At 46.3% G+C, this 17815-nt stretch overlaps 1 protein-coding gene across 1 annotated transcript; it reads right to left on the bottom strand.

Annotated features, from left to right (window-relative positions):
* Positions 1-13464: 13464 nt before the first annotated feature.
* On the bottom strand, positions 13465-15070 carry B3GNT2 (UDP-GlcNAc:betaGal beta-1,3-N-acetylglucosaminyltransferase 2). The gene has a single exon (XM_010158029.1). The coding sequence runs from the start codon at positions 15068-15070 to the stop codon at positions 13877-13879; it is 1194 nt and encodes a 397-aa protein (XP_010156331.1). The 3' UTR covers positions 13465-13876.
* Between the last annotated feature and the right edge of the window lie 2745 nt (positions 15071-17815).

The raw sequence follows: 17815 nt of genomic DNA, 5'->3' as shown, positions 1-17815 counted from the left end.
GAAGGGGTCCCTGCCCATGGCAGGGGGGTTGGAACTGGATGGTCTTTAAGGTCCCTTCCAACCCAAACCATCCTGTGATTAATTCTGCCAATGACTTCACGTGAAGGAATCCAGATGTTAAAAATGTGAGCCACACAAAAGATATGGCCTCTGTGTGACACTTCTGTGCCCTCCTGGCCTGCTGGGCTGGGAAGGAGCTGAGGAGCAAAAACGCAGCTGACCAACAGCTTGCATTAGCTGAACAACTGCCAGCAGCCACAGCGAGTCCCGAACTGCAGTAAACCAAGATGACGGTTGGTTTAAAAAAAATAGCCCAAGCAAACACTGGGGCCCCTCACAGCTTTGAAAACTACAATGAAATTTCAGAAGTCGGTAAGAGGAATGCTTGGAAAGGGTGCTTGTAAAACGGTAGCTTGGCCACCACTTCTCTGGGTCTCTGTCCAAAGCAACTGGGCTGCCAGTGCCTGCGCTGCTGGGAGGGAGGCTGCTCCCAGCAGCCATCCACAGCGAAAAGTCTTGTGCGAGAGACAACTCTGCAGGACTCCGTTCGTCCAAGAATGCATACATATGTATTGTTAACAAACAGGCCTGCTTACAGTAGAACGGGACCTTACATCCGCTGGCAAGTCTGGCTGGTGTCTATTAGCCACCAGCATGCCTCAAAAATCCCTCAGTTGGGGTGTTTGTGCTCAGCCAGTTGGTTTGGGGCTTGTACTTCAAGGCTTTCAAGGTATCCAGCCTCTGTTTGGTAGAAAATGGCTTGCCTGCTGCCACCCTTGCCCCAGAGCAGAGGGGCTGGGATAGTTGACTGTTCTTTAAATGCAGAAATATTTCAATAGCCGGGCTTATGGCAAATGATCCTAATGAAAAGCACTTGCCTCGTGCCTGTTAATAGGACTCTCTATGCAGCATTTTAGCCTAATAGAGTAAAACCAGAATATAGGATTTTTATACATATACAGAAAAAGACATGAGGTCCTAAACCTAATCTTTACTAACCGGCCAGCACCACTGGTTGGAGGATTTAGGGACAATCATTTATTGAAATAATTTATTCAAAAGTGTTCACTGAGACTTGAAGCCCACCCGAGGCTATGGTCTGCTCATAGCTCCTCGGTTTCCTTGCCAGCATGCTTCAGCCCTTCAGCTTCACTGGGCTGGGAGCTGCCAGGCAAAGCCCCGACTGCCACAGCAGCAGCATTTGGGAACAAAGTCCTTCCCACGTAACTGCTGGGTCAGGGCAGCACTGGTTGAGAAGACAACCTGCATCTGCAAATGCAGCTCAGCAGAGAGCTGTCAAGTTACCTCAAACAGGTTTAAATATCTCCCCCTGCCTCTAGAGATGCACACTTTACATCACACAAACCTCTCCCCTCCCGGCCCGCCCTCGCTCTCCCAGCCCAGTTTCTCTGCCAGGTCCCTCCTCGTTGGCCTTCCCAAGCCCTGGCTGGTGGCTCAGCCCCCACTGGGGTAGTGTCCTACCGCCACAGCGAGCTCCAGCTTAACCCTCCTCACCAAGCAGGCACTCATCCCAGCAAAAACCTGTCCGTGACACGGAACAAGTGAGGTCTGGGGCTGCGGCGTCTGCCCAAGGCCAACCACCTCTACCCAGAGCGACAGCGGGTGCTCCCGCAGCCAGCGGACGCGGACGCAGGCGGACAGCGCAGCAGAAGCCTGCGAGAGGTGAGGAGCGTTGCCGTGGAGCAGGGCAGCTTGCCTGTCCCATCGCATCGCACCTCTCCAGGCACTGGAGCAAAACACCATCCCATTTCCGAGTGGCCTTTCCTTCCCGGATGGTTTCACAGCTGGCAAGAGGAGCCGAGAAATGGCATTTACTCTTCCCTACAAGGGTACGGTCTCCTGTAGCAGGAAGGAGCGAGAACCGAAGCATTACTGATGTAAACCTCAAGTATTCCGTTCATAGGAGACAGGTGAGCAATGAGCGTGGCCACCACCGAGTGACACGTCTCATCCCTTTCTCCACATAGGTCTGCTCGCTCAAGGAGTCGGCAAGTTGTCTGCAGCGCCCGAGTCATTCTTGCTTCAAACGCCTGAGCTTTGGGACAGCCGTTCTGGAGAGCCTCATCAGAACAAAGACAACAAACGCTTAGGATGAGCATTGCCTACGCGCAATGGCTTGTTGTGAAGATGAGGAAAATAATTATCTTCTGTGGAGTGATTACAGAGCTGTTCTTGCATGCTGCATGTTAGACTGCTGGTAACCGTTCTCTTCATGCACGGAATTCCTAGCAAAGCATCTCAAGACCAGCTTCTGACAGCACTGCTGAACGTGAACATAGGAACCAGCACCAGGTCAGGCCAACGGTCCGTCCAGCCCCGTCTTCCCCTCCATCAGCGGTCACGAGCAAACAGCCAGGGAGAGCGAGAGCAAGACCACCACATGAAGTGTTTGCCCCAGAGTGCTCTCCTGCTGTCAGCTGAAGTGTCTTCTGAGCCAGGTGTGATTTCTGCTCAGTGACACTCACCACATGAAAAACCACGCTCCTGAAGCAGACTCTCATTTTTCAAGTACTTGCTCTGTTTCCCCCTTGAGCTCATGTAAATTTAGACATCCCAAAATCCTCAGGCAGGGAGCTCCGCAGACCTGCTGTGTGGGAAAAAAAAAAAAAAGCCCCACCAGTTTTTGTTGCACTTCTGGCTCTGACTGGCTCTCTCTGAAGACTCCTGCTTCTTGCTTTTCCAGGCAATGCGTGATTTTGTAGACCTCTGTCATGCCCCTCTTCAGCCGTTTCCTTCCAAATTGTGAGTTGTACCTCACATAACTGTTCCTAAATCGCTCAGCGTGGACCCCTGCTGTCACCTTCTGCAGTGCTGCTCCGTCCTTTTCAGATAGGAAACCCAAACCATGTGCACTAATGCAGATATGGATAGGCCATGGATTTGTGCCGGGCTTTGACCGCTACTCACCGCTACCTACAGCGACCCCCAAATCCTTCTCCAGAGCAGCACCAGGTTGCACTAACAACCGCCTCCACCCACCCTCATCTTCCGCCTGCCTTCCTTCAAGCCTCTCTTCTATTTCACTTGGCCTCCTACAGCTCTTCCCAAGTCCCACCAGGCTGCCCATGTCCTCCTCAGCACCCCCCCAATCTCCAGCTCATGAGCAAGCTGTCCCGTCCCACTGCTCACCTTCCGTTCTGCATGAATACGTGGAAGATCATCTTGGATCCTGGAAGAAAATGCCCTGTGTTCCCCTGCCTAGGGCTCAAGATGGTGAGCCGGAAGGACGGTCCAAACAACAGAGGTCTGGTTTCTGTTAAAGAGCTTTTCCTCAAAAATACGTGTCTCTCAGATCTTTCCCGAGAGCCCAAGTGGTCAGGGACAAAAGCTGCCCACTACGTTTTTGATGTATTTATACAGCACATCTCTCACGCTCTGCTCTGCAACAGCTCCGTGAGTCAGCGTGGAAGCATCCTGGAGCTGAGTTTCAGAGGTTATCCTTTTTTCCCCCCAGAAACATCAGCCCAGGAGGATAGGATGCAGCTGGTAAGAGCTCATCTAACTCTTTCGTTTCTTAAATACCAGGCTATTTCTCCTCCCAGGGTGTGTTTATGAAGATTTTCAAATCTTAACATGAACAAAAAAATCCCCAGAGTAGAGGCTGGCACCACGCCACACTATATATATACACTTTTAAAAGGCAAATTCCAGGCACTGGGATACTCAGAACAGACCAGAAATAAGAGCAAGGAACACAAGGGGAATTTAAAGAGAAGTAGGCAGAAGGGGGTTTTAATAAAACGTTAAAGCAGCACTCGTGTATTTAAGCAAACGCTGAGTGACGAAATGAAATGCCAGTTGTAGCATTTTTCTTTTGCCCAATTCGAGCCCTTTTGTTGCACAGATCTCCCTTCTGGAGATAGAAACAATCACATCATCCCCGAAGCACCACGTTTATCTGCTCACCCTCACGGAACTACAGACGCTTGGGTATTCCGGTGGTTGTTCAGCCCCTGGAGAAACGCACGGTGTAAACATATGCTGGATTTAGAAATAAATCTGCAGTGTTCTTAAAACCACTGTGCTTGGCTTGAAATCATGGAAGAGACAGACTCAGGGACAAAAAAGCCACTCAAATATTTCTGTGCACTGGTTTCCCACTAGATGTTTTTCATCAGGTTTTTCCTGGGATGCGGGAATGGGCCAAGATTCCTGCCTTCAGCTCCCAGTTTGCTGCTGACCATGGAATCCTTCCAGCTCCAGTGACCCTGGCTGCCCCTGAGCAAACCGCAGGCCCTCGGTTTACAAAAAACCACTCCCACGCCAAGCTTTCTCATCTCTGCGCACCCTCCTTCCTCTTCTCCTCCGCAGAGGAGCGCAGGAAGTCACTTCCGCAGGGCTCAGCTGGCTGTCGTCTATCCGGCACCGCTCCGGCCGGCCTACGCTACGCTGGGTGCAGGGCCGTTCCCGCCCAGCTGAATCCCTGCTCGAAGCATTCAGCTGCTTCACTACGGGCGTGATGCGGGTCTGCAGTCATGCTGGCCTCTAACACTCTCCTCCTCAGCCGGGTGAAACCGGGACGGGCGGTGTCTCCATCATCCGGGCTTCTCCTGTCAAGTGTCACGCTTTAGGACGCAACCCTGCACGCTCATCCGTTAGGAGAGCAAAGGATAACCCTACCAGGCTACGTAGGAGCCTCCTCTCTGGACAGACGCTTTGGGGACGGATGTAAATAGGACGGCATAGAATGAGGCATCCTCTCTCGCACGCTTCCCACGCGGCTGGCTTAAGGATCTTCCGGACAGAAAGCTGCCCTGTGTCCAACAGCCACAGCCAAAGCTGTATCCTGTGGGTCTCCCTGTCCCCATTTGCCCCCTGCCATCTCCTAGAGATCACAGCTCACTGACGACCTCCCCTGTGGATAAGGGACGATATAGCGCCACCCAACTCCCCCACAGCTTTCCCTGCGGAAAGGCTGAACTGCCCGGCAGCTTCCCTTGCTTCTCCCGGCAGGAGGCACGGGGACTCCGAGAGGCACCCAGCACCAGATAAACAGGGAGTTATCTCATCAAGCGCCCTCACTCTGGAGGCAGGGAGGGCAGAGGACTGAATCACAGAGGTGGGGAATGAAGAACACTTCTAATTACTAAGAATTCCAGTGCCTAACTCATCTAAGCAATTAGGTCAGTATTAATCACTCTGAGGGAATGATTCAGATCTCAGGAATCAAACAGCAGCTACATACAACAAACATCCTAAGACAGGGAAAAGCCAAAGCAGGCCACAGGAAAACAAGCAAAAATAAACCGGGGGAAGAATTATTACATCCTTAAGCACCCACCCGGGAGCAGAACCAGGAGGCCCACGCTCCCTCCTGCCCCAAAGCACACTCGGCGTAGGGGAGAAGCCTGTGCACGGGGCAGCGGGCTCTGAGGTGCGCTGGGACTGCCCGAGAAGCGGGGTAAAGGACCAGGCGTCATCTGAGAGTTACTACACCAGGCCCGTGCCAGTTCTCCCTCCCAAGGCACAGGCACCTATTTCCCTTCTCCTTCAGCAGGGACGGCTTTCCAGGGGGCAGCTCCAACCACAACGTGGCTCAGGCAACACACGCCAGGGATGGGAAAATATGACCAGTTTTGGCATGGGCACGTGCACCTTTGGTTTAGCAAATCGTGGGGAATCAGTTCCAAAGTTAAACTTGCGTGTTTTGAAGAAGTTTGAGATGCTTCAATTAGGGGTCCAAAGAGAACTCCTCCATAATGCCCCTACCGCGGCATTCACTCCCTGGCAGCTCTGAACCCAGTTTTCTCACACTTCGTGTGGTTTCACTTCTAGCCAAAATGGTTTTTCTTGCTTTCCTGTGAGGAATAAAGGTCAGGAATTAAAAATGAGGAAGCTGGAGGAGTGATCCTGCTCTGGCAGGGGGGTTGGACTACATGATCCCTAGAGGTCCCTTCCAACCCCTTCCACTGGGTGACTCTGTGGATAATCAGCACCAAACCAGAACTGGTGACACGTATCCCATGAAGGTACAGTTCACCGAGGAGAAACAGCTCTGTTCAACGCATCCCATCACCGACTCGCCATAAAACATTCCAACTTCCCTGTTATCCTGTTACTCAAAGATCACAGAGCATCAGGTTTAGATTACATCACCGACGCCTGCACCACCAACACCCACAGGGGACAGCGGAACGGTCCATTACAAAAGGATATATGGTAAAATAAAGATACCCTTCCTGCTAAATCCACATGGATCCTCGAGGGCAACATCCCGCTGGATCCCTGTCCCCGTGCTGCGAGTGCTTCGGCAGCGCTGCTGCAGGCTTTCGCTGGGCGGGCACGAGAGGTGCAGGGGGACAGGGGGACGGTGCCCGCGCACCACACCGCACGTACGTACTCATTCTCACGCCGTTGCTGCAAGTCTCCCACGACATGGGCTTTTGCTCCAAAGCAAGTTTCTACTGCTCCAGTCAAATCTTCAAGCTTTTAGGCAAAGATTACCGGCTTGGATAAGGAAAGGGAGTTAGCGCTTGTGTCCACACCAAATTTCGAGGGAGGGAGGAGACAGCCAAGTGACAATTTTCTCAGAGTTCCAGATACCAAATTTTCATACAGCACATCATTATGTCACAGAGCTCTTTGCCAGAGCACGCAGCCAACTTCAAAAGTCCCGGAAGCTATTTTGGTTGCTCGTCACTAACCACTGCGGACTAAAGGCTCTCCTGAGCTACCAGAAGCATTTTGTGCTTCCTCTGAGGGGCCTGAAGGACAAATCTAGCCTTGGTTTGGCCCAATACAGCTCTTCCTCGAGCCTACGTTAGAAGAAGCCAGGTGTTATTTATACAGAGAACGGGTAACGGCTCCGATAACAAGAATAACTTCTCAGGCTAGTTTCAGACGAGAAGCCTCTCCGCAGTGCGAGGGGCACAAGCAAAGCTAGGTTGGGCAGGTCACCACTCTTCAAACCCATCCAATTCCCAGGTATCTTACAGCACGGCTTACACTGCACTATAGGGATAGTCATCCTCATCTAAATGTCGTTAGTATTTCTGCGGAGCACCTGGGATTGTATCAAACCCAACCAAGGTTGATTTAAGAACAACAACAACAATTCACTGCCCTCTCTGGCATTTACTTTTCCATTAAGCAAGGCTGTCCATAACTAACAAGATGAGGAAATTTTCTCTCTCAGGTCTCTTGGGCAGCTGCCAAACCTACATTTAGAGCAGAAGTCTGTTTCCTCACGTACCAGAAAGACCGAAGGGAAAGGAAAGCGGAGAAATTCCTTTGGTTTTACATCTTCAAAACAATATTCTCCCACCCCATGCTTAACAAGGGATCCATCTTAGTGAGAGGTAATTCATTCCTTCAACTCAGGTTATTATTTCCCACCCTGGCTGTTGCTTACCTGAAAGGTTTTGCAATGTCTGTAGCAGGGATTTGTCATAATTTCCCCCCCCCCCCCCCTTTTTTTTTTTTTTAATCATTTGTCTATGCTTGAATATGGGACAAGAAGAAATGCCAACCATGACGCAGATTTTGAGAAACACAAGGGTACACAAACGTGCTTCTATTTTCTTCAATAATGTTACTGAAGAATATTTCAAACATCAGTAAAATTTCGGTCTAAATGTGGGTATTTTTAATCTTGCCTCTGCTCACAAGGTGAGCTTTCAGCTTTGATTCCTGTAAAGAGCTGAGAGATGCTAGCCTCCCCGCCTGGCCGAGTAGATACAGAGACCAAACCTAAATCCCACAAACCCTTCCAGCCCTATCACAACAGCTAAAAAGGACACCAGGAAAACAAGACCACAAAATGCAACAAACACATTAACAAACAGTGGACCTACAGGTAAGAAAACAGGAAAAGTTACTTGAAGGATGTTTTCTGAAGTTACAACTCAAATTTATTGTACAACTGAGAAGCTTTTGTCCTTAAAAGGAAGTGACAGGTTTTACAGAGCGCTTTCAAATACTCATCTTTTGCTGCTCTGCCGGCGTAACACACCCATGGTGTCCTCAGAAAAGGCAAAATTCAGACCGTTGTGAGATAATTGACTTGGGAGGAGGAGGAATATCGGTGGCAGCGGGGAAACAACAGATGACATTTCAGCCACGTGAGCAAACCCAAATGAAGGAATCATGGTCAACCCCCTCGCAGAGCAGAAACAGCAAAAAGCAGAATTCAGTCAAAAAATAGCCAGAAGGATGAAGAGGGAAAAAGCACACAAAAATACAGCTGCAACAAATACTAAGCTGCAGCTCCTGGTGTTACAAGCTAATGGGATATTTAGGGATTATTTCTAACCCTTGTAGAAACTCTCTTTGAATCTGCTCAGAGCAGTTTTGTTTAAAGAAATGACAATGGTGGTGACAGTAGAAAAGCTAACCTTAAAATCAGGAAGTTTACAGCTTGATTTGCAGCTCAGCACTTCTTTTCCCCACTTAACTCCACTGTTTAAAACACTCTGAATTGGGCTCTGGTAGAAGTCAGCAACTTTTTGGGGCTTTTTGGTTTTGGTGGGGTTGTGCTTGGTGGCTGTTGCTTGGGGTTTCTTTTAAAGCTGAATTTTCAGGTGTATTCCCAGCTGGAACACTGACCAAACTGTCTCTTTCCTCCATATGAAGGGTCTGTCACTGAACAGAAAGCCACAAAATCAACAAGTATCTTAAGTCTACTGAGTCTGAGGGAGCCAAAAATCCATCTGCTAGAGAGAGGAAAAATCCATCCATCCATCCATTACAGTGAGTCCAAGGAGGTGTTGTTTCCCAGTAAACCTTGAGGCTTACTAGAGAGGGGAGCATTTCGTCCCCACCGGCAGCTGTGACAGCATGGGATGGACGGGACAAAGACATGACAACAAGGCCCAAAAAACAAGGGATGCATTCAGATGGGGAGCTTCCCAGCAAAGACTGGAAATGACACAGGCCACTAGTTGAACAAGCAGAGGTAGTTCGAGAAGTCTAGAAATTAGATGACTGATTTGGAGTTTCTGCCTATAAAATCTGAGATTGTGCAAATTTCTGTCTTGATAAATCTTCGACAGGAGGTTCAGTATGTATTTATATCAATTCCCCCTCCCAGAATACAGCAGGGTAGGGCAGAGAAGGGCCTGACCTAAGCTGAGTAACTTGAGAGAACTCAACCAACAGCAACAGGAGAGATCCCAAAAGCAGAGGTCCCATCCCTCTGTTGTCCTTCAGAGCTGAAGGAAAACCCTTTGAGCCACCACAAAACTGAGCTCCCAGCGCAACCACGGTCAACACTGAGTGATGCTTGCCAGGCCTCTGCAGTCGTACCGCGCACCAGACACGCTACTGCTGACCTGAACGGAAAATCTCACGCGCAAGTTTTGAGGCCTCCCTCCATGGTTCTTCGGAGAGCGAAGACTGCCCAGTGCCCTAGCCCCTGCAGCAGGGAAGGGTGCGAAGTTACAAGCACATAACCCGTGGTCTGAAGTCCTGAGGCTGGAAGGCAATTAAAAAAAGGTAAGGGCAGTAACATGCAAGTATGGAGAACAGAGCAAAATTTGAGATCACACGGATTTGTTCCATGCTCACATAAATGTTCACAGACTCTGAAGCCAAAGCTGGCACACCAAGACCAACTCACTTTGTTCAGTCAGGTGTTAGACAGGGTACAAACATTCCTATTGGCAAAGGTAAGTCTTTGGAAAAGGCTGGCGTGCAAACTCCACGAGCTGCTGTTGAGCCATCCCTCAGCAGGAGCCAGCCGGAGTTGTTTAAACACTACTTGGAGCAGCCTGGGCCAATACAAATATTCTCAACCGTGATTAGCAACCAAAGGCCTGATCTGAGCACAACAAAAGAAAAACTGATCTGCTCGGTCTCTCATCCCCCCTGACCTTTAGAAAATGTCCTCAAATCTCTCAGCATACAGTTAGTAACATCAAAACGTTCCTGGGAGGTTAAGATTTAGACTGGCTCTTCCCGACCGTCTTTATTCAACTTTCCTTCTTGGGAAAGGGCTCAGTGCAGACACCAACTCGTTGGGACTGGTGCCCTCGGGCAAGCACAACCACAGCAGAAAGCTTATGCCTGTGAGGTGTAATACGCCGGAGGGGAAAGGAGGCCACACGATGGCCAGTAAATTGCTCACTGTAAGCTAGATGGGCACAACAGTAGCACCAGAGAAGAGCTAGATTGCTCGTGACCACATCACCAGCCCCAAAATTAAGAGTTGCCTGCCCGTGGATCCTTGTTGAATTGCATACCTAACCCAAAAGTTTGACTCAATTCTAGACCGCATCTTTGTGTTCTCCAGCCAGAACTGTTCGGAAGCCTGGCTTTCAGTGCTTCCAACACTGAAAAGAGGAAAGGATTGTCAGGAATTCTCTTATCACCCATCCTGTGGAGTGCTACTCTTCACTCAAGCCTAGATAACAGAACCGGGGAGAGGGGGAAGGGATCCAAGCGTAGCGCACCCAGTCCAAGTAACCACCGGCAGAAAACGGGTGTTTAGAAAAAAGGGACTCCAACTTATCGCTCATTTACCTTCCTTATCCAAATGCCTCTATCTCCTCCTCCCAAATGGATTTAGAAGCAAGGACCTGAGCCCTTACACAAATAAGCCAATGGACTCTACTAGCTTAACCTATGCAATGGCATTTAATCACTGCAGCACTTCATTTTCCCTGCTGTAATCAGGGAAGGAAACAAAAAAGACTGTATCCACATTCAGCTGTCACATCTAAACCACCTCTTTTTTCAGTTTCCAAATTCCATTATTCCTATTATTCTCACTGTAGTCACATTTGCTCAAGCTTTTATCTTAGGAGAGTCTTTCCCTTAAATTTGAAGAAAAAAAATATCTAGCTTTCTCTATTTCCCAGCTTGCTTTTCACTAAGTAATTCCAAACAAGTCCTTCATATAGTTATTTTATGACAGTTACAAAGTTTTGCCTCATTTTTTCTTCCACTCTAAATTTACCTTATAGGAAACTGGTCCATATTTAAAAAAAAAAAAATCATTATTTCTGCTTTAATTACATTACTTTCACTTTTCATTTAAAGTACCTTGTACTGAAGCAATGCTCCACAAAACGGGAACCAGCAACCAAAGAAAACCCAACGCCAAAAAAAACCCAATAAAAGACAACCAAACCAACCCAGACACCACAACCCAATGCTGCATCTGCTTTTTAAAGACTTTTCATCTTCCGTTTCCCAACGGTCCCCGAATCCCGTCCGCACCACATGTCATTTCTTTTGGTTGCGTTCTGGTTCCTCATCTCTGTTCCTACTCTGTCGTCTCTATCCCACACACTCCCAATTTTTTGTCAAGACAATTCTTCCCTCGTGGGAGCGGACCGGAGACCCAGTCAGACAGTACAGCCACGGGTGCTTCTCCACACCCAGAGCAAACAAAACCAGTCAGTCCAATTTCTTCTCCAGTACCTTTCACCTATTTTGCCCACTGGGGCCTCCCACTCAGTCTTTTCCACTCCCGTTTCTCCTGCCACTTGGGAGGGCAGGTGGATGCTTTCTCACACCATTTCTCCCTGGCAAGTACCACTCCACCTGTTTGTCCTTATTCTCAGTTCTGTTCTACGCAAGAGGCTTGTTTTTAATCTCACGGTTACGCGAAGGGTGCAAGATAAATAATTAACATTGGCACTCCACCAAGCCACCCATTTCACTAACAGGTTAGTATCACGCGTGTTCTCCACCCCATCTCATGAGTAAGATTTAATTCTTGGGCTCTTATCCTGCAACCTGCTCTTTCGTGTTTGATCCTTCCCCGGAACTCATTACTAGGCTTACTGCCCAGCAGCCTCTTCTCAGTCTCCCCGCCCACCCCCCCAAAGTCTCTGCTCACCCACAGAGTCTCTGCTCACCTCCTTTTCCTCTCCCTCTAGTCCATGAAGATCCTTAACATCACAGCTCTACTTGCATTCCGCATCATCAGCGTAACGTCATCGCTTGGCCCCAACTCTTAACAGGAATCCCAGCAATACTGAGAAAGAAGCAGAGTGCTTAGCACGGCGCGGAAGAACAGAGTAGGAAGTAACACACGTCTTTCAGAAAGGTGCAATTTCTTATGGGGAGCGACAAGGCACTGGAGCCAGACCAACGGCATGATACACTCTGTCCTTATCCTGGGCTTGATGGGAACATCTATAGAACACAAAGGTAGAAAACCGGACCATCTCTTCCAACCCCTACCACTCAGTGAACCTGACCCCTCCCCTCAAACCAAAAAAGCACCGCACCTGTTCTCCAAGGTAAACACAGGATCAAGAAGGCAGGAGAAGAAGCCAAAGGAGTTGTCGCTGCCAAGGCATTTCAAACAAAGACCCAAGTGCCAGCCGTTCAACCCGTTCCTCGACTCCTTTCAATTGCATGAACAGTGTTACTGTACCGGCAGTTATTTCTGTACTTAGCATTTTTCCTTTAGCTTTTGCCAGAGTTGCCCATCTACGACAGCATCTAACAGGCCCACGCGCAACCGCGACATCTTCCTACTAGAAAAGCGTTACAGGAAGTTGCTGAAGCCTTTTGCTTCTGAGCTCTGGAAGCGCGTCGTTACCAAGTACCACACCGTAGAGCGCGCCCGCTCTGTACGTCGACATAACGCCTCACATGAAACGTTACAAGAAATATTCAAATCACATTTTATTTTTCAAATTCAAAAATAACAATTAGCTTTATTTAACATGTTACACACCTCAGATTTAAAATACCATGCTCTATTTAAATATCCGAGTGACAACACTATACAAATAAAATGTTACACAAAATATATTTAAGAAAATGTTTTGGTCTTCAATCTGAACAATAAATAGACAGGCACTTCTACATATACAAAGGAAGCAACCACTACCTAGAATAATTCTTAGAAGCAAGGTGTGGGAACACAGAAGAAAATCTGAGTTTTGAGAACATACTGAACTCTTACGTAAGATATCATGCAACTTCGAAGTTTGCTTCAACATTCCGAACTCTTAGGATCCACACAATCCGAGATTTGCTATCGCTTCATAGGAGATCCAAACCATGCTCTCATAAGCAATGTGCAATTTCAGTTACTTTCATCAAATCAAGCTACCTGATCACATTTAGTGCCAAAAGAGAAAACGAGGACTGAGACCAGAGTAGCTTTTCACATAAATAACATGAGCAACAGGTCAGCTTTACCTCATGTAAGCTTAGGGCAGGGGGCAGACCTAACTACCTACTGCCCTGCCCCAAACAAAATCAGTTCTTCCTCTTCCTTATATTTTTGGCTGGTGTGTTTCAAATTATTATTATGCTTTTTTGGTAAAAAAAAGCCAAAAAAACCCAACAACCAAAAAACCCAAACCAAACCAAACCACAACATGTAAAAAAGGGGTAAATCCTTCAGACACAGGCATGCTTTGCACAAAACATCGTAAGTAAAGGAGAAAATACTGTTCCGGGGTGCAAAAAAAGACAGAAAACTATAAATAAAATTAAAAAAAACCCCAATAAAGTCTTGCAAGAGTGTTTCACAGTTAAACTACATTCCTCCAATTTGTTAATTTTCAATTTACAGTGGTTTCCACACCCCCACACATAAACACTACTCAAGGAAAAAATATCTTCCACCACCACAATTAATGAAAGATGCATTGCAGTCGGCAGTCCCTGTTACCAAGACAGCTAACCAGTCACTGACAGCTAGTCACATCCTTGAAGTCCTTTCTAAAAGTAATTTAACACAAATATTGAAACATAATGACCACCAGGACAGTGGAAAAGTCAGGACCAAGTCTTCAAGCCATCCTCTAAAATTTTAGTATTATTCTCATTTTCAAAAGTACAGGAAAAAGTTTACAGAGAAAATTAAACAGAGCTTCAGCAGTCCACCAAGGAAGCCAGACCCAAACCTGGAAAGCTATCTGGACTTAAGACACTTAAGCACGTTATTTTAACAATTTAAGTGTGGATCTTGCAAGCGGGTCCAAATCTTAATCATTTCTTGAGGTTTTCTACTGTGTACTAACATTAAGTTTGTGTAGGAACAGATGTTATTTCTGTATTTCTCTTCGATATCAAATGTTTTGAAGCCTTTGTGTTTTTCTGGAGCAAGCCCAAGCTTCTGAAGGCACATTCCAGTATAAACATCATCGATAGGGTAAAGGAGTACTTGGTCAGATACATTATTCAGTCTTAATGCCAAATCACCAGAGTACAGAAACCCACCGCCCCCTGCATATGGAGGATACGAACCTTCATAAACACTTTCTGGGATGTAGTACTTCAATTTTTTTTCTCTGTGAGGTCCAGCATCTTTGATCACATCACCTACAAATAAGTCTTTGGCTTTCTCCTTTGATAAGCTCTTCAAGTAATCCAGGATCTGATGGGTATTCACAAACACATCATCATCGCCCTTAAAAATAAACTGGACATCTGCGCAACTGCTGCTGACCCACTTAAGAAACAGCACCTCTTTCAGAGTTAAATTGAAGAAAGTGTCTCTATAGTTCCAGAGGAGAATGTCCTTGTGGGTTTCACTCTCAAATTTTATCATGTCCGAAAGATCGGGAAAATTATCCTCTGGTGGGGTCTGTCCAAGTAAGAAAACCCTTCTGACTGTCACATCCCCTGATTTTATTTCCTTGCCCCAGGATTCCCTGATTGCTTGCCTCCTGTCAAAATGGGGTGTAAGTGACTTAATAGCCAGCAGCAGAAAAGGTTTATGTTTGCACTTGTTTGGCTGATCCATTAACAATGAGTAATTTCTACATCTCAGATAAAGTAGAAAGTCTTTGAATCTGTCCGGCAAGTTTCCAAAGTCACTAACCTCCTTAGGTACCCATGGGTCGGGGTCACAGGAATTGAGAACACTCGCGTTAGCAACTAAGTTCTCTTCCACAGTCATATTGGAAAGCAAGGTCAGAATAGGGTTGTACAGCAGTTCGAGCTTCTGCTGCTGTTTGTTCCAATAAGCTTTGTGAGGAGTATATTTTTTCCAGAATCTGCTGCGTGGTATAATAACGCGACCTTCTGCATTCTTCTCTTCGCTGTCACTTTTTGAGACTTCCACAATCACATAAATAAAAATGTTTACCATCATCAGAATTCCCAGCAGCTTTAGTCTTCTGCGTCCAACACTCATTTCTCATATCTGGAAAGTGAAAAAATGACAGAGTTTTAGCCGCCTTCTTATCAAGTTTTTCATTTCATAAAAATGAAAACTGCTTTCAGACAGAGAATGTGCAAGTTGGTAGCCTAAGAACAGAGGCTACTTCCACCCAGGAAAGAAAGCAAAAATGAATCTACCTCTAATACATGCACACCTACAGCTGTTAGGAGTTTTTGTGGTTTCATCAGCAAACAAGAAGCAGGTAAGAACGTAAAATTTCCACTTGCTACTTAGGAATTTTACACTGCATTTCACAGCACATCTAAATTAGCCAGCAGTTTTTGCTCCTCATTCAAGTCTCCCTGAAACACTTAACTGTGCAATAGTTTGAATCTGAGCCCCAAGCTTGGCAAAGGTGGGCAGAGAAGCTTTTTTTCCTGCTAGTAAGGTGAGCTTAAGGTTCTAGAATAAATGGCTATACGGTAAGGTCAGGTATTTTTAAATTAAGTTTCAAGCTTTTATACTTGCACACTTGTACCTTTCTAACTACGTAACAGGCAGAGCTGAACCTTAAAGTATAACATTTGTTTCTGTCCTTTTCACTTGGCTGTTCCTTGGGAGAGAGGCTGACAAAACCAGCCAGATTCAGACCTCTGCAGACAGAAGAGAACATGATTTTTTTTTCACCCCCCTCCTCCAACTGGAGTAAGTAATGAATGGAAGCAAAAGGCGAAAGTGCAACCATTACTAAGCAGGAAAAATAAACTGAAATCAAAAAAGGAGAGGTTCCCTATATACGTAAGACCAGGAACAGTAAGTGTACCTCTCTCTGCTGTAGCTAATGTTATTCTGTGACCCATCTCTATTTTTTACTGAGAGAGAAACAGGTCAATCCCTCTTCATTCCACAGCTGTCAGAATGAAAGGTTCGCAAGGAGCAACAGTGTGTTCCTCTTAAGTAGTGCTTATCAAACTGTTTACTAGCCCAGGGGGATACCAACAGTACAAGCCACACAAAATTAACAAGCTATTCTAAATCAGGAAGTCAGACTAGAAAATAATTCAGATTTCATAAGCAAGTTAGTAAGACTACATTTAAGTCAGATATGGAACTCGTAGTCGAAGATGCTTTCAAATGCCAGAAGTATAAATGACTATTAGAAGACCAGAAAAATCTAATTAAATAAGAGATTCGTAATGGCTGTTAAGCCCAGTGGTAAACACTGCCTTAGAGGTCCTGATGTCACAGAGTAACAGCAGCCAGGATGGTACACTGGAAAAATACACCTTGTACTTGCTCCTCTTCTCATCTTATTTCCAGCCACCACCAGTCACCTGAATTAGACTGATCCTTGCTCTGTTCTAGTTTCACCACTCTTACTTCTACTCCTCAGCAAGTTTAACACAATTTACTAAGGAAGCAGCAGGTAAATAATCAGTTTCCCCACCCCCCACCCCCATTTGACCCCTGGATCCTCATGAAATACAAAAAGGGGGAGTATTTTAAATTTAAGCAAAAAGCCATTCCTAGAAACAGCAGCCTACTCAGAAAACAAAAACACACCTACTCTTCCTTCATTTGACCTCACGTGTGACCTGCATATTTATCAGGCCAAACCTATTTTATTTAATGTCCTGTTCCATAGCCAGTTATGCAGTTGGCCGTTCTATTTTTAAAGTAGTTTTCTTCTGTGTCTCAAAGCCAAAAACTTGCAGTCAGCACCATCATTTAAGCTAGACAGCTGAACTGTTAGAACGCACAGGCTGGCCACACAGACTTGAAAGAGGAAGATAAAGCTTCTTGGAACTGCCACAGCAGCTTCCACGAAAACCAGATCATTATATACTGTTTTACTTCACTTGCCTTTCAGCACACACAAAAATACTGGAGAAGCAACTGCCCCGTGTTTTGTACTATTCCATGCAGTTCAGCATGCATGTCAGGCTTTATCTACTCCATCCTCTATAGTGCTAGAACAAGTGACATGGTATTTGACCTATGATCCCAGGACTCCCAAGACAATGGGGTGAGAAGCCCCCCCTGGTAATAGCTAACAAACTCAGAATTGTCAGGAGCTCAGGCCAAGCCCGATTTTCAGTCCCCTGCTACTGAGCTGTGAGTATTGAACACCTCTAAGTCGTCTGGATACTTGACCTGAGACTGTTCTGAACACAATGAGACACCATATGCAAAGAGTTTAAGTGATTGAAATAACAAAAGTCCTTCAAATCACTAGGTCTTTTGGTTAAGCATTCAAATTCTGTTACTAGAAGACCTTCCTTAATCTTTCTTCTGAGACAGGTAAAAAGTGCCTTTCAATATGAATAGAGAGTTCAAGACATAACACCCCCCACAATTCTGCATGAAAGCATTCTTCTCTTCTGGACCCAAAAGACATCTACATGGGGGTTATCAACTCATTAAGAATATCAAACCAATACTAAGAGCTACCAAGTGAAAAAGGAATGGAAACTGCTTTCTTTTTTTTTAAAAAAAGCGCGTCCTTTTCTAAACTAAACACACAGGTTGTATTAAACTTATTCACAGCACCAGATCGAGTTTCCTGAACTAAAAGCAAGTAGAAGAGGATAGGACTTCCAGAAAACCATCAGACTTCAAAAAGGCTATTTCTACAAACAGAATCCTCAATTTTTAAACACTGCATCTGAAGACAGGAATTAATAAAGGGATGCCAGTTCAGCAACTTCGCACCACGTGACTGTGTAATAATACTGTATCACAACACACAGTATTACAACCATCATCACGGTGGTGGGG

Source organism: Eurypyga helias, unplaced genomic scaffold (genome assembly GCF_000690775.1).
Source record: "Eurypyga helias isolate BGI_N326 unplaced genomic scaffold, ASM69077v1 scaffold21878, whole genome shotgun sequence".
Lineage (NCBI taxonomy): Eukaryota > Metazoa > Chordata > Aves > Eurypygiformes > Eurypygidae > Eurypyga > Eurypyga helias.
This window is presented reverse-complemented; position numbering and strand designations above follow the sequence as displayed.